The following is a 23,671-nucleotide window of genomic DNA, read 5'->3' as shown; positions in this document are numbered from 1 at the left end:
TAGCACTTCTATTGGTGGCTAAAAGATTGGGGTCAAGACACCACAAGATCAACATCCCCCATGACTGCAGCCCCTTAAACCAGGAGGCTGAGCATGATAGGAGCCAAGCTGGTGGCTGTGCTTTTCTCTGCTGTCATGGAGAGATGCTAGGAGCAGCAGGCAATTCAGCTGGCAAGTCTTTGTAAACACTTATCCCAAGCAGCAGCACAGGCAGCTGTGATGAGAGATTCAAGGAGAAAACCATGGGCTTAACTGGAGATAAGGTGGACTTTGTTATGCCGTGTGCTTCAGTGCTGTGCTTGCTATCTGGGGGGATCACGGCAGGAGCCACCTGATAACAGACCAACCACTAGGAACCCAGCAAAAGCCGACTGCAAAAGCCTGAGCACACAAAGCAAGAGCCTTGAAAGCAAATGAGCAGGAGGAAGAATCGATACCAGCAGAGAGGAAGGCACTGCCCACGCCAGCTCACTGGATCCCCATCCCCAAGGATGCCAGCTCTGCACAAAGCGTGAGGTCAGGTCTGGAGGTGCAGTGTCCCAGCAGGAGCCACATCAGTGACCTGCAGACAGGCCCATTTGCAAAGCCCCAGATGGAGTATATAAAATGAGTGAAATATAAAAAAATAAAAATCCTCTTCAGGTTCCCCAGAACAGGAGGAACAGATAAATCCTCAGTGCTATTGTCTGCAAGCCACTAGAATCAAACAGGCAATCAGCTCTCCACAGCAAAATACTCCCTTCCTCCCACAGGCATCAGTCCAAGGAAAGTGAAGGCACTTAACAGTCGTGTAAAGAATCAATCATGTATTTCAAGGAGTAGCGGTAGCTCTATCAAGCTGAGAGCACAACAAAACTTAATTCCCATGGGAAATATCTTTCATGAGCAAGCTGCTTAGAGCAGGGAGGAGGGCTCAGACATCAGTCTAGGCTGTTGTATTTTGTTGAATATTTTTTTTTAAATCAATTGATTTAATTGCTGTACTGAAGTTCTTTCTCTTCATAAAGATTCAGCAAGTCTTCTGGTGTTAAATTCAGGTTTAGGAATGTGTTAGACCACTTGTGTAAATTGACCGATGGTCCCCAACCAGGTCTATCAGTTATATCTATGTTCTCTTTACACTGAGAAATGTCAAAGCTGGTCTAAAGAGTTTCAGTTTTCCTTTCAGATTGCCATCATACTGCATTGATCTAGAAAATATTGTAGGTTGTGCTATTAAGCTCACTGTGCTCTTACTGAAAAAGAAGCTAATTTCAGTTTCCTAGCAATTTCTTACCTATTGCTTGGGCTGAAATCGTTTTCTGCTCTACATCAGTTGTTGAAAGAGGATTTGGACCGAGTTGTTTCTCAGGGCATGGAGGATGTGCCCACATCCTGCCTATCTGCTCTTCCTGATTGGCTTCCAGTGGCTGAGCTAAGCGTCCTGTCCCCCTGTACTGCAAACCTTTGCTAACACCCAGGGCAGGGAAGAACATGCGGAGCACGCATGTCCTGCAAAGACAGGTGGTGGCTGAAGGATGGGAGAACAGCATAGCTCAGATGAGCCCTGACATGGCATTTATGCACAAGATAGAACTTAAGGTGAGATCTAGTGGTATGGTGAGCAAGCCAAAACCAAGAACTTGAAATAAGGACCTGAAGAGCAAAATTAAAACTGAGTAGTTCTGACTGGAGCAAAGGACATCTGAAAGCTACGTAAACCAATCAAATCACTTTGCTGAGCATCTTACTCAGGATGCTCAGTTTGACATGTTGGGGGCTGACTGGCAGAATAACCAAACTTAACATGTAGTTATGGACAACTTCATTTTGCAGGTACAAAGCTGTAGGTGACAGCTTCTGGGCATTCAGAAAATCCAAACAAGTGAACACATTGGATCCCATCCTCTGTATTCCAGCTGCTTCTCCACAAAAAAGATAATTCTCCAGGAGGACCACAAATATTAATGAGTAGTTTTGAAGCATGCAGAGTCTGAGCGGTGACAGGAGGAACTGAAAAACCTCAGAGGATGTTAGTCATTTGGGTTTTGAAGCAGTCCTTGAAAGCCCAAATCTGGAAATCTTAAGCTGGCCTAAGGCTACAGAGCAAACGAGGAGAAACTCAAGAACTTGAGTCACACACTGTCAACTCTCTGTACTGAACTAGACACAGGAAAAATGAGAGTTGGCTGGTTAAAGAAAAGACCATGCTGTAAATCATACAGAAAAATGGAAACAATTTAGGTTTGCATGAGAAGCCTTCATTTTGACACATAGTGACTTTCAGGCTTTAATGTTCCTTTTCTGTGTACGTACATACAGGTTTAACTAAAATCAAAGACTTCAAAAGGAAATGCTTAAATATGTTTAATTATAAGTGGGGCTACCAAAGCTGAATGTTATTAAGAAGAGCTCAGCTGGAGTCAAAAGACATGAAAATCTACATAAAACAGGTACAAGCTGGAGTTCAGTTTGCTCCCTAAGGTTATGGCATAAAGTTACTCTGTACATATACGGACTAAATTGCTTTTACCTATTACTTAAACCATCAAAATGGATCTTTAAAAGGACATAAACCATGCATAAGCCTCTACTAGCACTTTGTAAAGAATGAATTACATTTTCTATTTTCTTTCCAAGGATTTAAATGGGCTTTGTATTAGGCCCTGAAGCCACACGTACCCAAAAGCAAATTATGTATATTAGTTTATATTGTGTACTGAGGATTTATTTCTCTCAACTACACTGCTGCATGTTATTTCAGACTAATTTTCTTATTGTCTTCCTGATCACAGCACCTAAAACGTTCTCTTCAACTGTTTAATAAAGGCTTTCAACCCCATACAAACCACAGTCAAATTAATTGGTGTTATTAAAGCTACGTCGCTACGGCCACATTTTGGCCTCCCTGTTTCTCTGGAAACTGCAACACAGCATTAATCCATTTATGTCCTTTACAAAATATGCAAAGTTTAACCTCAAGATCCGTCTGTTCACTTGTTCAGTTACGAAGTCATATGTCTCCATTATCAGACAACTGGATATTCACAGCAGTGTAAACGAAACTGTGAAAATGAGTGTGGGCTGAAGACGTGGTGGAAGGAGGTTCAGCTGGAGCTATGGCTGAGCTACCAAAATAGATGTTCAGTTCTTGAATGCAGATGTAGTTATATCATCATGAATACGTTGTGTATGCCAACGAATGTCAATTCCTCTGCTGGCACACACAGTTACTGTTACACCAATACAGCTCTGGATGTGTAAACACTAAATGGCCTCACTAGGAGCAGGAAGAATCATCATTTTTCTTTCTGAAAGTAACTCTGACCAGGACAATAAACATTAAGCTGCTTTCAAACAGACTCTTATTCTGAATTAAAGAGAATTTGAATCTTGAGGTACCATCTTAAAGTTACCCAAGGACAATAACATCATACAGTTTACCTACCTCCTGCTCTTTCTTTAACATCTCCATGGCTTCCCGAAACTTTCGTTCCTTTTCTTCTGTTTCAGCAATGGTGGCTTGGTTCTGCTCTTCATATGCCATGGCCACCACAGCCAGAATCAGATTGACCAGATAAAACGAGCCCAGAAAGATGACCAACATAAAAAAGAGCATGTAGATCTTCCCAGCAGATCTGAGAGTCTGAAAGTATAAAGGTAAAATCACTAAGACAGTATTTTGAAAGGGAAAAAAAAAAAAAAAAAAAAAAAAAGATACTTTGATTCTTTTTTAAACATAGATTTAAAATATAATTTAATTCAGCTTTTGTTCATCATAGAATCATAGAATCACCAAGGAAAAGACTTTCAAGATCCAGTCCAACCAGCTGCCTATCACCAATAGTTCTGTCTAAACCATGCCCCTCAGCACAATGTCTAAACATTCCTTGAATGCCTCCAGGGTCAGTGACTCCTAGACAGAATCAGTTCTGTGACAAATGATGACATCATTAACCAAAATAACCTTCTCAACAGTAAGTTTTCATACTGTAGTCAAAAACTGTGTGCTTTGCACTAGGACTCATTTTCAAAAGGAGAATGTTTTAGCAAACATTTCTGAATGTTTTCTTTGAGAACAAATACATTTATATATATATATATATACATATATACCCTGCAACAATAGCTCACACAGCTTAGCCTACTATTATCTGCTCCATAGGAACTTTCCAAGAGGGATTCACCTTATTTCTGTTCAGATATCAACAATGAAGGTCCTTTTGCAGTTGATGGAGAGAAAAGAGGTACTTTTGGGATGTAATTCACTTAAGCATTGTTTAGAGATCTGCCTTGTATTAAGCACCCTGGGTGCTTTGACTGTATTGTCCAGTTCTTCACAAGAATCATAGGCATAAACAGAGTTTAGCATGGTAGGTTGAGCTTATATTACAGATACGTAAGAGCTTGACACTGCTGATAGAAACTACCATGTGCTATTTTGAGGTCCAATAATAGGAATGATATTCACTGTTATTTGCTACAACAGTTTCAGCCTTTCAGAGTTGTGCATGCAGTTCTGCACCACACAAATGTTGTTGTTCAAAGAATCTTTGATTTCCTTGTTACACATTTTCCTGAAATTAAACTGCATGACTCTTTGCACATGAAGCAGGAATCCCTGGTACCTTCCAAAGTGTCTATCTTAATTCCTTCAATTAGGAATTTTCTGGACAAGATCCCTTGATTTCCTTATGAGCATTGTCTGGTTTTGGCAATTTTGAGATGCAGAAGTAAATGCTCAATGGTTTCATGGACAGAGCATGTAATTCAATACCAAACTATCACATGCATTTCTTCAGGATGTGCATATATTTGGGAAATGCATGCTAAAATGAAAATTTACTAGCAGACCACTTTGCACGTATGGCTGTAAGTTAACCCCATTTGTGGTCCTGGATCTTAGGTGTTTGCCATGAAAGGCTTGCCAAGAGGTACCAGGTAGCTTCACTGTCTAATAAATTTGTGTTCATTGCTATGTCTTGAAAAAATAGATACGCCCAGTACACAGTGCATTTCTGTTTGCTTATTTGCTTGTTGTTGAACTGGATTCAGAAGACCGGTCCGTGCTACATCAGCCACAAACATCATTAAGCAGTGATGTGGTGTCTTTTTTTTTAAATAGTGAACTTTTTCTGAAGTTCAGGTAAATTCAAAGCATTCTGCTCTTAACTCCAATTCTGCCCTCTCCCCCAAGCAGCCAGTCTAACGCGTTCTCATACGATCAACGCTTCTAAGTAAGGAAATTAATTGTAATGATTGATGGTCTTTGTCCAGAACACACCAGGAACAGTTTACTTAATAACTAGGAATTCTTTTTTGCCCTAAATTATTAGATATATAACTATAACAAAATGTTGTGTTTATTTTCTATTTAAAAAAGCAATAGAACATACTCATACCTGTTGGTAGAGGCGTTCCCAATAATCTTGAGTCATAAGACGGAACAGAGAGAGAAAGGCCCAGCCAAAAGTATCAAAGCTTGTGTAACCGTGGTCAGGATTTTCCCCGGCCTTCAGACATATGTAACCCTCAGGGCAGGTGCTGCAAAACAGGAGAGACAATACATGAAATGTCACATAGTTGGCTTCAGTATGGAAAAATAGATTTCAAGGGACAATATTGAATGTTCTTGCTTGAATGCACAGATGCTCCAAGGTAAATTCTACTGAATGAAAACACAACGATATATGCTAACTTCACAGTACCAAGGATCTTTGTAATCACATTTTTCCTTTGAAAGAGCAAACTGGGAAATGGTAATCACAGCTAGAGCCGAAACGGTGAATGATTACCTGCCACTCTGATATTTGGAATAGACAGAAATGAGGCAGGACTTTGGTACTCAATGTGATTTCTCCTACCACTTAATCCTAATTAAAAATCATAAACTTGGTGTCTCCTGTTACAGTTCTGGATAACACTGTGATGGTGAAACTCCTTTTCTGGTTTTGTTGTCTGACACTGGCTGCACATCGTCAGCATCTGCCATCTGAGCTCCTTCCTGATTGATTACCTGACCTCACACTCACCCCCTGCAAGGACTAAATCTTCAGTCTAAGAAACCCAACCTTTTGTTCCAACATTGGTTTAGTATGGGGTCATGACATTTTTTTTTTTGTTTTGACCAGGAAAATATTGCAGATCCACGTATTAAATGGCAAGCAGATACCATGACTTACAGTGGCTCTCATTAAACTTTAAGACTCTTTACAAGTGATTTTCTAGCCCCTGATGTCTGAACTGAAAAAGAACGCTCTCTGCTTTAGGTCCAGCAGTGGTACTAAGTACCAAACTGCACCTCATCAAATTAAATAGCACAAGGTGGCAGAGATCCCGGATCACTGAGCCTCCTTTTCCAGCAGCATGGCAAGAAACATTTAGTCAGAAGACCCCACACACCCTCACACCAGAAGTGACTTTGCAAACTTCCTAATACTGCCACACAGCACAAGGCAAAGCAATAATGTAAATAAAGAACAGTCATTTTCAAACGACACATATAGACAAAAAAGATTCATTAGAAAGCAGGCTGTGCATCAACAGGAAGATCAAGGATAAATTTACATATATGTAAGTTTTATACTGATACAAGCCAAATCTCTGCAGTACATGTTAAGAATCCAGCACTGCATGTTGAGCTGAGGATACACTGCTAGAGGTTCTGAAGTTATACAAATCTGTGGTGTCAGCCACCGACATTACACATTCAAGAACATTTTAAGAAGCTTAATTTAATATCATTAGTCAAGCATAAATTTTCAAATAAGTCTGTTTTGAACACTGAAAAAGGAGTGTAGAGGCACTGCAAAATGTCTGCAAAGCCATATTTGCAGTGATCTTCAAAAAAGCAATGAACAGTTGATGCTTAGTGAATTAAGTGTAATACAAGTTAATGTATGAAGTGATTCTGTCGTCTCAGGTAGAGCCAACTTAGTTTTTATCAGCTGAGAATTTAGACAATGCTAACTGTATCTCACAAAGAAAGAAGAAGGAAAATGCATCTCAATTTCTCTGCCTAGAAATGCTTCCTTCTAGAGTTTTCCTACTTCCTATTGTTCCCTGATCAGAGCCACATTTGAATAAAAATTCAATGAAGTAACATTTCTTAGAAAAGAAGAAAATGCAGAAATTTGGGCTTCCCCCCCTCCCCTAAAATATGCAAAGGCACGCTGAATTCCTCTTGTATAACCACGTCCTTTATTCAGGCAACATTTTCACTAAATCTCCTCCCTCCCAGAGGCAGCATCTGCTGTCACTTTGCCACAGAGACATGAGATTTCTGCCTCAGATCTGCTGCTGCAGACGGCCTACAGTGCCTGTGACATGCTGCTGACACCGTTCAAGAGCTCTGAGAAATAGATGCTCTGGGTTCCAGAGAAGAAAACCCTTTCTGCTTGCATGCACTAAAACATCATGCCCAGGCAGGACATGAAAATTCTTGTTAAGGCTCTTTCCCTTTGCAATGAAAATAAATTCATTGACACGCTCTGCTTGCCTGGAAACTGAGTTATTATTTACAGAGGTGGACAAACTTTCACGGAATCACAGAATTGTTTGAGTTGGAAGGGATCCTTAAAGGCCATCTGGGTCCAACTCCCTGCAATGAACAAGGGCACCTACAGCTCCATCAGATGTCAGAGACCCATCCAGCCCGACCTTGAGTGTCTCTTTCCTTAGTTCTGCATGAAAGCTGATATCAAGAAGATCCAGTCATCTGCTCTCACTGCTCTTATTTTAATATTACTACTAATAGCCAAAACATCAGAGTGCAGCTCTGAGAAACTCAATAGGTGATTTCTTTAATGGTGAACCTAAGCATAGGTTGGGCAGCAGGCTGGAAATTAGTTTTCAGTGAGGATAATTTGGTCACATCTTAAGTAAAATAGAAATGTTGTCATTAATTTCCTGAGAGAATTTCTGGTTAATTTCCTCAGACTTTCCCCTTTCTGATGAGAGATCTGTGCCTAAAAAGAAGGGAATACTGAGAGTATTACATGTTTATCCATGGCATGCAAAGCTCTCATCACCATGAGATCAGAGGTTGCAAAGCCACTGTCGGGTTTACTGCCAATGTTTCTGATTGGGAAAACTTCATTTTGAAGAAGAAGGCTATTTGTTGAAATTGCTTGAAAAACCTAAGAAATGGATATGCAATTCTTCTGACTATGAAAGTGAGCAACATCTCCTCAGACTAATTTTTTATATAACTTTTTTATAACACTGCTACCGTCTTTCCATGTTTTGTTCTACTTTTATGTATCTCAAAAGTAATTTCCACGAAGCAATAGATTGCTAGAGCAAAAAGATGAGTGTGGTTTCATAGTGGGTGTACACAGAACTCTAATACAAGGGCTCCTCTGATAGTAATGCCTTCTATTTTATGATGATGGTCCACAACATCAGAGGTAGATACTGGTATTGCCAGAAGAAGTTGAACCTTCCCGACAGTATTCCTGGGTGGTGGATCTCAGCAGTGGCAACACTGACCACATTCCAGACAGTGGAGCACAGTAATCACACCAGGAAATTAAGAGCATCTCAATCAGCACAATGGATTATGACCAGGGAATGTATATCAAGCTGAATATTGGCCTCAATGAGTTGGAAATGATGATGGCAACACTGGAATATTGCAAAGTTTGCAGTAAGTGGGTCCCTTGAATGCTAACACAAGAACAGAAAGAACGCCATATGCAAGTTTGTTAGGACCTGCTGAGTCAATATGAGGCTGAAGGTGATGGTTTGCTGGATAGCAATCGTTACTGGTGACATAATATCACCTCTATGAGACAGAGTCAAAATGGCAGTTCATGGAGTGGCAACATGAATTTCCATTGAAGGTAAAGTTCAAGATGCAGCCCTTGGGGTAAAGCGATGTGCACTGTCTTTTGGGATGGAAAAGGGGCGATCCTACTGGCTTTCCTGGAACTTGACCATCAACTCTGACCATGATGATTGTTGACTAAGCCGAAGGCTCAAACTTCCAAAGTCAGGTCAAAGAAGAAGACAATCTTTCTCTGGCAACGTGATAACACCAGGCCCCAGGACAGTTTGAAGACCACGGAGCATATTGCTAGCCTTGGCTGAACTTGTCCTGCTACACTCACCGTATAATCTGGTTTTGGTGCCTTCTGATTTCCATCAGTCCAGGCTAATGAAAGATGGACTGTATGAGCAACATTTTCCTAGCAACTATGTCATCATAGCAGCTGTGAAAGAGTGTCACCTCCATTGGTGCACATTTTTATGAGCATGGCATGCAGTTCATCACTGCTGAAAATGCATAGTGAATGGCAGTGACTATGTTGAAAAATAGCATTTTGTAGCTGAGCGTTTTTTTCTATCAAACAGCTTTATTGTGCTCTTTGTATCTGTTGTCATTTCTGTGGACATAAATAGGAGGCACTGCTTTCAGAGAAACCTATATAATATACACAGGTGTACGATGAGCTACCTTCAGCACAGAAAACCTGAACTCTTGCTCAAAGAATGCTATTAACATTAGCTCACATCCCTCTTAACAGAGGCTAGATGCTCGAGACAAAAATCTCTTATATATCAACTCCTTACACTTCCTCATCCTCTTTTGTAGCCTACAGAAGTGATAGCCTGTGGGTTGTGGGTGCTCTGAAAAACTCTGAGAGGGAAAGGAAATGCTGCTTCCCAGAAAAATACTCAACAGAACCTTAGGTGGAAGGCTTTCACATGAGAGTATTATTCTGCAACTGACACCATTTCCTCTGAGGATTTTTGTAAGGAGTCTCAAGATTTTGCTGAAGTGTCTTAGCTGTATAATAGTCGTCCCCTCCAGATTTTTTTTTTTTTTTTTCAAGCTCTTTAGCTTCTTTTACCTCAGGGAAGCATTACAGAGGATTGCACTCTCCTCTGATTCACAAGGATGGGCAGCAACAACAAAATACATAAATACAACATCCTGCACAGGAGCCTCCTAGGATACTGTTCAATTAATCACAGTAAAAATTAGTGTCATTGATTTGGAAAAGTTAAAAGCATCAGTCTACCTACCCATCCATCAGGCTGTAATCACCACTGTAAGCTGGCAGTAGCACAGGAAATTAAAGAATAAAAGAAACAGCTTTGTTTTAAAATAACACAGATTGGGAATGCCAGATAGTCATAGCTGAGGGGCATAATTACAAAATGTTCTGGCTCAAGAGTTTAATCTCAGCAAGCCAAGGAACCTGCTGATTCAGACTGCAGTGGCCAATAAGGTTGTGCAATAAAAGATTTGTAAAACAACCACGTGCTGGGTTGTAACATTCAGACCCTGCAGATACGGGGAGTGTTGTCCATGTGTTGCCAGGAGTTAGCAACAAACCACTGCTCAAGTCACGCACATCAGCAGCACAGTCAGGTCTGCCCCTTTATCTGGAGTAGGCTGCAAAAGCTCACTATGGTCTGCCACACTTAATTGCTTACAAAAGAAGCAACAGCACGCATTCCACAGACACGCATCAAAATGGAATAAATAAAGCCATAAAAATAAACAAACAAACAAGGAATGTATGATGTTAATGGCTCCTAAGTGGCCCTGCTTCAGTCACAACTTAAGCCTAAGAATGCAGAAAACAAGCTGAAAGGTTTACAGCTGATATCTTGGACACATCTAATACCAGTAGAGTGCCTGGTCATCATGATGGGGTTTCAACCAAAGATAGTATTCACACTGTTCCAAGATGGGTTTTTTTAGACTTTATGTTACAACAGGGAAAGCAAACTATCATTTATTCTCAACCAAGCCAGTGGTCAGACGCTGGATCTTCTGCCCAACCCATCAATCAAAATGGAGGGTAATAATTCATCACCAAAAACACAATGACAAATGACTGCTTTATGAAGATGGTAGCCCACAGTTGGTCTTCTCTCATGTGGTTGATGAGCTTATTAAAGCTTTGACTAAGAGGCAATAATACCTATCCTTAAGATTTGAGAGGATTTGGATTTAATTCCTACTACTGCTGTCTAACCAGCAATACGGTCTTCCAGATTCACAACTGGTCCCTAGGAGTGGGGGACTGTTAATTTTGCCCTTAAGGCTGTATAATACATATAATTATTCCCTACGTTTCCTGCAGCATCCCTCAGGTGACATTCTTGCTTACTGCTATTTCTTATATTCAAGTATAATATATACATCCTAATTCTGACATCACTGTAACCAATAAAGAGTAAATGGAAAAGTCTACATGATCCACATCAGAATCTAGTTAAAGTCATGGAAAATGCACTGCACAACCAGAAGGTTTGTAATAAGTTCATTAATACTGCTTACTAAACTGAGGTGTAATCAGGCTATTAGCTTTGGCAGTCTAAACAATGCATTTCATTCTTCATAAAATATTCCCACCTTGGCAGCAGTGGAAGAAATCACATTTGGGAACTTTATCCTTTCTTCAGTGCAGCAAAATTTCCAGCCTTTTCAGTCAGCCATACCCAATCAGACTGAACTGGATGAGCATTACAAGGACACTGGTCCCAACAGGCACACACCAAAGCTCATTTATTGGGATGGATCCATTCATGCAGCAAACCAAACACACACTGCCAGACTGCACCCTACCTGACAAAGTTCCTTATGCAGAGGTCACCTACAGACAGCTATTTGTTGCCACCTTCCCCATTCTTGTCTCTGCCCAGGGGTACATACAGTGAAGGCACTGTGTGAGCATCATCTTCATCCCAACCCATTCATGGTTTGTGACTCTGAAATGCAAACCCTCTGTGGCAAGGGAGATTTTCTCACTGCATTTTTTCAGCAGCCAATAAAATACAGCCTGAACCTGGGACCTTAAGACAGCAAATAATTATAATAATAACAATAATAATAACACAGGTTTACTTAAATTCAGGCAACTGTGAGCCGCAGCAGACCTCATTGCCAGCAACAGAAGAAAAGAACCAATTGGGTGCACTATTCTCTGCTGCAGTTCCTCAATTTCCAGCACAGCTGGAGTTGTGTTGCTGGGTACATTTGCTTGTACTGGGGGACTGAGAGCTATGGAAGATCAGGCTGTTGGACGTGTTATTCTGGCAGACACGTATGTCGTTCCAGGCTCCAAGGCTGAGCAAGAGCTGCAGCACTGGTTTGTGCAAGACAAGGTAGAGCTAGGGGAAGCAAAGGAAGCATCAGATAGCAGCAGTGCTCCTTGGTATGGTGTGTATTTCTTCTCCACCCTTCAGGGTTGTGATAAGCCTCTGCAAGGGGCTTTAAATCACCCCATGGAGGATGCATAAAGGCAAAGGAATGTTATTACAGCTCAGAGAGATCAAAGCACTGCACCACTGTACATGCTGTAATGGGGATGCTGACAGCATGCTGGCGTGGAGAACCTACCATAACAGTATTGCAGTATTCATGCTGAATGCGAAAACAGGCATCTAATACAACTTTATGCGTTGGCATTAATTACCTTAGTAAAATGCCACAACACAAAAGGAAACAAAGTTTTATTCCAGTGACTCTTTAGAAACATTTAGGACTTGCCTAAAAACTTTGAGAATTATGCTACGTGGTGCTGCCTACATTCCTAACATGCAGTCAGCTCAGTGACAGCAAAACTTACCAAACCACGTAGAATTTTGCCTGACTCTGTACATTATTTTAATGCATCCTGTTAAGAAAAATCAAGGTCATAGAGAGGATAAAGGTAGCTAAAGTTTCTATAGCAACAGTTACTAGGATGCGGTTGCCAAAGGTGCTTTCTTGTTACATCCTGAAGTAGCTGTACTGGCTGCTTTTCCTTCCTGTTTACTACTCTTTTTGGTAATATCGGTACAGACATGATGCAAATGTGCTTTCTTTGTCAGCATGATCTCGCAGACTGTTCCTGCCCATGAGCTGAATATACAGGACATATCATGTGAAAGGGAACAACAACAACAACAAAAAAGCAGTCTGACCTTGAGGGGACACAATTGGCTTAAAATATGCACACTGTTCTGAAAAAAAAAAACCAAAAACTAACAGCTGCATATTGTAGTTGCAAGTGGAAAAAAAAAGAAGTGAAAAGAACAAAGATGAGTTTCTCTTTTTCTGCTTGCTGACTTTGCATACTGCATACTGTCCATTTCTCATTCTCCTAATGGACAAATCTCCACAATGTTCCTATTGCTCGTCCAAACCTGTAGGTGACAGAACAGCAGTCTAAGCTGGAGAAATGTCTCTGTGAAATTACAACAGCACAAAAGTGGAACTGCTTTGGAGCTGAAATGTATGTTCCTTTTTCATGGACTGATAATCCCAAGCTGAGGCACCCCATAAGTCCTTGTCCTGTGGGGAAGCACAGGGCTCCGAGGTACTGAATATCTCATTAAAATGAATGGTTAATAGTCACTGAGAAGGAACATGCTGTAATTGCACGGGTGGCACAATGCAGGATGGTGCACCATGCCACATAAAGCTCCCTGCAGCTCATCCCTGGGAGATCTGGTCTGGTGATCACAGCAGGAGATGCCTAGTAGAGATGCAGTTGAGCATCAACTCAAGCAGAATGCCAACACTGGGGCTGAACATGCGATCAGGACTGCATTTCCTCAAGCCAGCAGCACTCTCAAGAGTCTTCTTGGCCATTTTGCTCAGCACTGATCATGTGCCATCACCTGGAGCCAGGCACAAAGCATGCCAAATGGGTCCTTGAGCATACTCTAAAGCTATTTTGTCATTGGCATCATCTCATTAATGGATATGTGGCACATTTGACCTCACTTTTAAAAGATGAGTTTGGTGCCTCCTAAAGGTGTGGGATGCTTGCACCGGCCATGTGTGGTGTCTGTTGCTCCAATGAGGCAACTCAGTCACCTGCAGTCCTTACACATCAGAGTCCACTTACTGGTAACAGATTTCATGAAGGTTAAAGCAGCTTTCACGTTCTGATACTAGCAGAAATCTTCCAAGTGTTTGATCACTGTACCAGATCTTTACTGGACCTCCTCAGGGCTTAGAACAAGGTTTCAAAGATAGACGAGATACTAGTCTGGGAATTAAACTGAAAGGCAGATTTATAGAGTAATTTGCAATCCCTTTGAAAATCAGAGTGGTAGAGCTTTCTCCATTTACTTTAACCAAATCAAATCAAAGAAGCTGAAATTGCAGAGAACTAACTTGAATAAATCCCAGTGCACCCACATCTAAAAGAACAACGAAATCTGACCCAAAATACATCGAGAAACATAAATAATTCTGCAAGTACCCTACACTTTCTTTTTTATTATTATTATTATTAAAAGAGCCTTGCTGCCAGCGCTGCTTCCCATGTCTGACCAATCTGTGACACACATCTCAGAGCAGAGGATTTTTCCATTAACGCAGCGCTCTGAATGTGCTTGTTGTTAAACACCAAGTACGCGTCAGTAGTGTTCTCTTTGAGCCAAAGAACATCTTTGATCACAATCATTTCCTCTCGACTCCAACCATTAATTCTTGTTTCCACTGGATCCTCCATTTCTCTTAAGTACACAGTATATTCTAGCAGTGCATCTTGAGAAAAAAAAAAAAAAAAAGCAGCTGGATAAACAAAACAAAAACACCACAAATTTTCCACTTGATTCAATGAAGAAAAATCAATTTTCAGGCTTCCTGAATCAAGTTTCTGAGGCATCACATGGGAAATCCCTCACCCACAGGCAGATTGTTCTTGTCCCAACAAGAAACATGTCTTCTCCCCCACACTCCTACCATATCTCTGCAATGTCATTTTTAATGCAACTCCTCAAAGTTGCTTGAGTGTATGTAAAACAATAAACAAACGCTTTTTCTTCCATCTGCCAGGTAATGTACTGGAGACATGTTTGCTGCTGCTGAGTGACATCCATCTATTCAAATCCCTTCTGAACCAGAATCAATATTAGCTAGATCCATTACCTCCTGTTTTATTGGCAGTTTGGGTACTTGTTCAGAAAACAGTCCCTCCTAGTAATGTAATAAAGCCCCCACCTTTGAGATAATTAGGTTGTCTGTGATACAGCATCCACTGATGATCATTTCCCTGCTGATTTTGGCCTGCTGGTACAGCTCAGGTTGCAGTCGCCATCACTAAACACTCTTACATCAGACCATCTGAGTCTCACTGCCAAATAATTGTCAAATTTAGATTTTATTTTTTTTTCACTATTCTATAATAACAGCAAGCAGCCAAACCTCAAAGTATCATTAGCATGCTTTTAAAAATGCACTAAAATGGTTTTGTCAATTACCATGAGATTTAATATCCCAGCCACAACACAGATATCCCTCACTGTAACAACAAATCCCTCCAGGAGTGCACACATGATACCACCATTCCCAGCATTTCCTCTGGATCCTCAGCATAACCCAGAGGCTAATAATTTCAAGCTCTTTCAGAGCAGGGGCAGAAGCAAGCTCCAAAAATGCTATGAACATTCAAACACGGCCTTGCCAACTGTCCTTCCCTCATTAATTTCTTTGCTAATAGATGGGAGGACTATGATCTGATGCATCCATTTACTCTTCACTTACCTCCCCTGATCTTTTGCTACTGAGCTAACTTCACTGCTCTTGGCTTTAACCACTGATGGATAAAGAGAAAGTCCTGCTTTGTTACCTTGTCAGCCTTTAAATAACAGTCTTGTTATCTAACAGATAAGAATACATGACTTTGCAAGTCCCCTGAGGCATTAGGATCATGCCTAATTATCCCTATGTCTTTAAATAATAGAAGTGGATGACAGATGGGAAATCTGTGTAAGGTATTGAAGGTGAGACAACATTTACTAGTACTGAACTGAAAAACAGGAGTATATATTCCCATTATAAAGCATTTAAAATCAAACCATACCCAGTGGTACTAAATTCTTCACTGAAAGAGCAAGGGATGAAGAAAGTTGATGCACAAAGGGAGAGTGGGTTTCTCATTAACAGCACAAATACCAATTGCTTTGATATATTCAAAGAAAAAAGCACTAGCACTCTAAGGGTGACATTTTCCTCTTCTCATTACGCAGGAGCTAGAAGTTCTCCTCTGGCAGTTTCAGGCCATGTCTCTTGTGGTCACAGTGTCTCCATGGGCTTGCTCCAATCATGATTTTTTTGCTGACACATTGCAATTTACTGACTCTCTAGAGTAGCTGATTTTGCTAATATACCTTTCTAGAATGCAAACCCCAAATCCATACAGCCTACTAATATAAAGCTATTCCACAGGTATTGGATCTGTGCTTAACTTCCCACCATTTGGACTATTCCAGAGCTGTAGGCCCCAACCTACTCCTCACAAACTACCTATAATCTAATCAAACCTTTCAAAACTATTCAAGAGCTTAGCAAGCTGTCACAGCCACAGATCAAGTCAACAGTGAGAATAATGTGTAATATTTCATGATGTGCAAAATGTTGCTGCTGTGCTGAATATTCCTTACTCAGTGGTAATACCTATTGCCTAGGAAAGGCAGTCCTAAGCCAATCCACCAGTGCAGATAGACTGCCAAATTATGGCATTCCTGGGAACTATCCCAAAAGTCTTGGAGCCAACCTGAGCCTGGATACACGCAGTGTATTACAATCAAAAAAACGCTTAATTAATGAATGCTGACATTGTACCTTCCTTGGAACAAAGAGGAAAGCATGGCGCTCTGCCCAAGGAGTTTACAGCCTAAGTTATACTGGCAATGCAGATCAGACACACAAGAATGCAGAGAGAAGGCTGACACTTCATCTTAACCTTTGTTTTTCATAAATACAGGTGTAAGAGTGGCAGCAGAAAGCAGTGTCTATTCAAAACCTCATGGCTTTTTTCACCCTCCTGACTACAAGCAAGTTTACATTACATCTTTCCACAGAATCACAGAATCACAGAATTGTAGGGGTTGGAAGGGACCTCCAGAGATCATTGAGTCCAACCCCCCTGCCAAAGCAGGTTCCCTACTGTCTGTCTATACACGTATACCTCTTTTTACATCAAGTTCTTTATAATTTAAATCCTAATTTTTGTCGGTAGAACATTTCGTTCTACCAACTCAGAACATCCTCCTCCAAAAGTAGATCCTCTCTCCTACTCCCCTCACTTGATCATCCACCTCCTTGGTTCAAATATCAAATATCTATCATATTCAGATCAAAAGCTCATCCATCTCACCATGCTAAGGTCTCTATTCTTTGACCCACAACTCTGAACATCCTACAGTCTTTGCATGGCTTACAATTTCCTTTTCCATTCCTGTCAAGGTCACAAGAACCTTTCACATAAAATAACACACCCAAAGTGCTTAGACCCTGAGGATGGGACGCAGAAGGAAAAGTCAGCATTCACAGGTGGTAGGGATATGGATAAAGTCCTTAGTGCAGAATAAATTAGTATACCATGGGAACTGATCTCCTTGCTGCACAGACTAAGAAAATGAAACACATGCAGATTGTAAACATATCACATACGAGTGTAGATCACACATTAAAGCTGAGTACCTTCCCACCTCCAAAGCATTCTATTTTTGGAACTAGCATTTTTGGATTTGTTTATCATCCTCTGCCAAAAGCCAGGAATTCATCATCACAAGATCCCTCTAGGTTTTCTTTTTCCATTCATTTCTCATTCATTCCCTTTGAAACACTCCCCATTCAGCCAATGTTACTTAATTTTCACTTTTTTTTTTTTTTTAATGGAGGAGTTTAAATACATTGAAAAAGAACTAACGATTTTAGACCTAAATAAGTGACACACACAAACTTCTCCTCCCTGCAGTTCAGAAAATTGCATTACTATGCGCAATATTGTCATTATCCTCTCTCCTATAACTACTGACACAAAGAACTTGAAATATCACGCTGGTGAAAAGTGGACAGAACTGAAAGAAATGTAACAACAACAACATAAAGAACAGAAGTGAAGATATTTTTAAATCACTTACCCAGCATCAGTGCTATTTCCACACAGTAACACATCTTCCGTACCATTCTTTATAAAGTAGTTTACTGCAAGAGAATTAAAGAAACAGCTTTTTAACTAGTACATTCTGGGAATGATAGCACTCCCAAATGTTATTCATCAACCAACGTATTCATTCAGGACTGCAAAAGAGATATGAAAGGCATGGCTTTATTTGTTTGGCTAATTTCAGCCAAAGGAAATATAAAAACAAAGACTTATTTTCAAAGCTTTTTAAACACCTGCTGTTTATATTCCAACGTGACCAGTGCAATAGGGTGGCAGTAGGACTGTGGGCTTTGTTTGAAGGAAACATCATCTAGCCGTGTCCCTGGCTGCTGTAGGACAATGTTATTGAAGTCAAGATAGCAGTGTCCAATGAAAGTAATCCATAAGTTTGTCCCTTTGGACTAGACACTGATGAGATAGTTATTAACTGAAACTCATGATAGGTTAAAAATGCAACCAAGTCAAGATCTAATAATACAAGCAAAACATCCCATTCCCATTCCAGTCTGGTGAGTTCTACTCAACAGAGAAAATGCGCAGTATGAAGCAAAAGAAAAAGGAAAAACGCTTGTTGTTAAAGATCAAACAAACAAGAAAATATTCATAAAGACAAATATTTATCAACACAGTCATCTGTGGTGTCAATGGAGAGAGACAGAAACATCTCAAGGGAGACTCAGAGGAGCACACTAAATTTAAATGCTCAGGATCGTTCCCTGGTTGACTATCAATGAGGATTAAGGAAATTAGCATCCCCAGGCCAACAAGAGCCTTTGTGTACATACTCCATCTTCTATCTCCAGCCAGCAAAGCAGTCTAAAATTCAGAGAAACAGAACAGGAAGCCACCTCCTCAAAAGGATAACCAGAAATGGGTTTTGAAGAGATATTCTAAGGAGCATCGCTTGAACCCGAATGGCAGCACTGAGGAAAGGATAAAAGCATTGATATAGAAACATCATAAATGCAAAACAGAAGACAACAGTTGATGGAGGGCAGATGTATTAGTGTACTTTGTTTTAGCAGAGAATACGGATCCCCTGTTGACTTAAGACATGTTTCCAGCCCTACACAACAAGTGTTTATGAGTCGAGGATCTCTGCAGGTGTTAGTCTGGAGAGGTTCTCCATTCTAGGCTAACACCCTGTTGTGAAATGCTATAAAAATCAAGAGCGACAGCTTATCCAGGCAGGCTATGCAAAGAATGCCACTGAACAGATGTGCTGTGGCTTTCTCAGTAAGCTGCAAGCAGTGGAAAAGCCCTACCCTGCTGCATGCCAAGAAGGAATTACTGTCCATGAGCTTTATGGTTTGTGAGGGCACGTGATGGTGTTCAGAAGTCATCACTGCATACACCCTGCTCAGACTGCATGCTTTTCTGCTTCGCTGTATGTTTGGCATTTCTACAGAAATATCTTGACTATCAGCAACACCACTGAGTTCAGCATGGTAAAGGATCTGTGAAAAGCCACCAGAAAAGCGGGAAGGATGTGGAGACTTACATATTGTTTCACTCTGCACTTCTGCTGCTGAAACAATTCTGTTTTTCCCAGGACAGATGGTATCTTATTTGGGACACATGCAGTTGGTGACACAAACACTCTATGAGTCAGGGGAAACATGGCACAACCACAGAATGAGAGACAACCACAGAAGTTCTGCACCTTGCTAATAAGTGGCGTTGCTACATGGGGTATCCCAAACTTTGCAAGCATGCAGAGCTCTCTGGGAATTGCAACATTTCATATTGCGAACACTAAGACCAGGAGGACACTATACTTGGAAAATTGAAGCAACATGTTGGGTATTAGGAAAAATTTCTTCTCAGAAAGAGTGGTGATGTGCTGGCAGAGGCTGCCCAGGGAGGTGGTGGAGTCACCATCCCTGGAGGTGTTCAAGAAAAATGGAGATGAAGCAGTGAGGAATGTGGTCAGTGGGTATGGGGGGATGGTTGGGGTTGGACTAGGTGATCCAACTTTAATGATTCTATGAACACTTCCTGCTCATCTGAACCAGAAGATGCAAACAGCGCCAGAGCACAGAATAAGAAGTAAAAATGTGTAAGCAAACAAGGCATTTAAAATCTCAAGAAGATACAAAATCCTGTTGTCTGTTGTTGACAAACATTTACACTCCTAAAATCAGCAGTGCAGTGAGTGCTACGCAAAGCATGCTGAGGAATTGGTATGCAGACACTGCTGGGAGAGGGATCTTCGCCACAGGATCTGCAACTGCGCAGTGGAGCACCACCTCTGTGTGCCAAACTTCAGCCTGAAGAAGAGCTGAATTACTGATTCCCCACTGATAAATGAAGGGGGGATTAGAGCATTATGCCTGAGGAGACAAATTGCTGTATTATCAAAAATGCACACAACAATCAATTTGTCATTCAAAGCAAGTTGGTTTGGATTTCGACCAAACATGCCAGGCAATCAGAGCTCTTTAAGGAGGAAGCAGTCATTGCTCTTGCTCTTAAGAACAAACCACTTTGGTATCATATTAGCCCACGGCCTAAGCTTTCTATCACTTAACTCTAACATGAACAAAGGATATAAAACTTTTTCATTTGCAGTAGGAGCTTATCTATGAAATGTAGACTGTCCCAACTGATAAACACTTTATGAGAATAAGACTGTCTTGGAAGATTCTCATTGATTTTCGTTACAGTTTGTCAGCTTTTTCACTGAAAAACTTCTACATGTCAATAGAAACAAAATATGAAAACAAAACTGACTGTACTGTATATTTTTTTTAATGTCTTAAGTAAAATCAAGCCAAAACAAGTTATATTTTCACACATGCTTATATGTAAATAATCTAGACCCAACATGCTTTTTTTTTTTTCCTCCAAAATAAAATGTATTTTATCTTTTTCCTCCCAGCTTCACTAAAAACTTAGCGTTAGAGTTATGGAGTATGTGAAGTCTTTTTGGAACTTTCCAACAGGAATTTTCAGAGTAAAATAACTACCTGATCTACTCAATTATCAAAATAATAAAGTCAGATGATCAGAAAACACTCCCTGAGTATTTGTTTCTGCTTGGCCACACATTATTTATTCGACTGTTGCCCGGTAAACATCTATTTTTAAATAACACAAAACATTTTCTGTCAGCATTTGGAAGTTAGAAATTCAACAGAAACATGTTTCCTAACAACCAGATGCTGTCTTCTCTAAAACATATGTACATTTGTATCAACTCAAAAAACATACTAAGATGCCATATCCCCCTGCACCTGATGCAGCATTACTCGTGCTAGGTTGGTTTCTCTGCCAATAGATAGGTGCAATACAAACCCTTGCACTGGTGTCATCTTTCCTGGATCGTATTTTAGAAGTGCTGAGCTCAATAAATCAAAGCTACAGAAGCGAGTGCTCTGAAGCAGCTTAATACCTTCTGAGTTTCATCTGCATACAAAGGAGAGTGAGATACAGGTTATCGCTTCAGCCAAAGTGGCTCAAGCACCATGAATCTGGCACAGGCAGATCCCTGTGCTATGTACTGGGGAAGGAAGCTCATAACCTCACTGCAATGAGCGGTTGTGCCAGTTAGAGGGAAGGGAGTAGGAGTTTACCTCCATACTAGGGATTGTCTCTTGGCATTGACATCATCTAACATTAATGTACTTGTTGCACCAAAGAGTAAACTTTAGTCTATTTTCACTCAGAGGGAGGTGATGCACTGGAACAGGTTGCCCAAAGAGGCTGTGGATGCTCCATCCCTGCAGGCATTCAAGGCCAGGCTGGATGTGGCTCTAGGCAGCCTGGTCTGCTGGTTGGTGACCCTGCACATAACAGGGGGTTGAAAGTAGATGAGCATTGTGGTCCTTTTCAACCCTGGCCATTCTATGACTATGATTCCATTCCCTGTTTTGAGGAAAGGATCGATAACAGTTACACTGATAACAAATAGTGCACAGCACAGTTACATTATTATTATGGACTACTAACAGTTGTCTTCAGATGTGACATTAGGCCCAGAGAGCAGAGCACTCTGACTGTGGAGTGGGGAAGATCTGCTCTTCCCCATCACAAACAAAGGGACCTAATAATAAATGCAGCCAAAGCAACAATGTCTGTGAATCCAGCCCTGTGAATCCAGCTATGAATCTGCTACACTTGTATCTACCTAGAGCATTATAATTTCTTCAGCATCCTCAAAGCTACTGGCTTTCCAAGGATGCCAAGAAGCTTGGTAGGAGTCCTAACAATACACATCAGTGGTTCCTTAAAGCTTAAACTCACAACAGAATTTGTAAATCGATTGTAAATAGTGAGTAAATAGACAAAATCCTCTAGATTTCCTGTGTTTTCTTCCCAAAGTTCTCATACATCTCATCTTTTCTATTATTTTATTCTACACTTCACATTTCTACATTGGACCCTTCCACACCTGGAAGTTCTAAATATTCACACTGCCTCCCATTGTCAGAAAAAAGAAAAAAAAAAAAAAAGGCAAATTTTCTGTCAACTTCCTCAACAAGATAAGAAGTTAATTAATTCTAATTAAAATTATGCTCCATACCTATATCGCACCACTGAGCAGAAAGCTGCAGGGTAGAAATCTCTCCTCATTTCCGTGTAAAAGGATGAAGAAAGTTTCCAGTTGAGAAAAATTAGGAAGTTCAGCTTAGAAAACATGGTTCCCAAATCCACATTGTGTTCCTTACCCAGCAACCCAGCAAAAACGATATCTTGATTTGTCTTATCTCTAAGTCATCACAATTTAAATATATATAATGGTATTTGAATGCTGCTCTTTACGTGAGTGTAATTATATATATATATATTATCACACTTGCGTAAAGAGCAGCGTTCAAATATCATTAGTCACTGCCCAGAGTGGAGTCCTCTGGCTGACTTTCTAACAAAAACGTTAGAGAGGTGTCTGTTATCTTGGACTATTTATTGCAGCCATACGGGTGCACGTTGGTTGGAGATTTTCCCTCCATGCTACGGCAAGCACGGAGCACTGACAGCCAACAAATAACCAGATCCAAATTTAAAATGCAACTCAGAAAGCCCCATCACCTTGCAGTTGTGATGTGTGACACAGAAACAAAATAGACAACACCCCTTCCTCACCCTTTCGCCCACCGGCACAAACACGCTGTACCTCCTGGTAATATGTAATAATTAAAATGAATCCTTGCTGCACTTGCTGTGTGCACACTGTGTCACTCACAGTGAAATCTCTAATAAATGAAATTGAGTTTGAAGATGAAAAACATGCCTCTCAAAAAAGCGATGGAACAGGCTGTATTAAGGGTATTATTAGGGAAGAATGCTTGGGAATAAATGGCACTGCCAGTTAGTTCTTCCCTGCTAAAAAGGGTTGCAAATAATTATAATAATGAAGTACTCTCTTGTTGCTCACCCCACGACAGGGGATCTGGTTCTCTTCCCCTCTTCCCTGGCATTTACTGTTGTCAGTGCCTCTGTTGGGTTTCAGAATCATGGAACAGGTTGGAAGAAACCCTAAAGATCATCCTTTTACAACCTCCTGAAGCTTTCATAGAATCATAGAATGGCCTGGGTTGAAAAGGACCACAATGCTCATCCAGTTCCAACCCCCTGCTGTGTGCAGGGTCGCCAACCAGCTGACCAGGCTGCCCAGAGCCACATCCAGCCTGGCCCTGAATGCCTTCAAGGATGAGGCATCCACAGCCTCCTTGGGCAACCTGTGCCAGTGCATCACCTCCTTTTGAGTGAGTGAAAAACTTCCTCCACTTTGCATGCTCTCAGCTGTTGTCCTCTCCCTTCTCGCCTCCCACACTTCCCAA

The 23,671-nt window shown here is 40.8% G+C and overlaps 1 protein-coding gene across 5 annotated transcripts in view; it reads right to left on the bottom strand.

Moving 5' to 3' along the window:
• The window catches only part of LOC128085553 (sodium channel protein type 5 subunit alpha-like), a 206,019-nt gene that overhangs the window by 112,517 nt on the left and 69,831 nt on the right, over positions 1 to 23,671 (bottom strand). For all 5 annotated transcript variants that reach the window (XM_052693161.1, XM_052693156.1, XM_052693160.1 and 2 more), the window contains exons 8-10: positions 17,863 to 17,926; positions 5,382 to 5,523; positions 3,428 to 3,625 (exon numbers count right to left, since the gene is read on the bottom strand). In XM_052693161.1, the coding sequence (XP_052549121.1) occupies positions 3,428 to 3,625; positions 5,382 to 5,523; positions 17,863 to 17,926 (404 nt within the window). The remainder of the gene's footprint in view (positions 1 to 3,427; positions 3,626 to 5,381; positions 5,524 to 17,862; positions 17,927 to 23,671) is intronic.

The sequence above is a fragment of the Tympanuchus pallidicinctus genome, unplaced genomic scaffold (genome assembly GCF_026119805.1).
Source record: "Tympanuchus pallidicinctus isolate F22 unplaced genomic scaffold, pur_lepc_1.0 scaffold3, whole genome shotgun sequence".
NCBI lineage: Eukaryota > Metazoa > Chordata > Aves > Galliformes > Phasianidae > Tympanuchus > Tympanuchus pallidicinctus.
The sequence above is the reverse complement of the archived record's forward strand: the minus strand, read 5'-3'. Positions and strand labels throughout refer to the sequence as shown.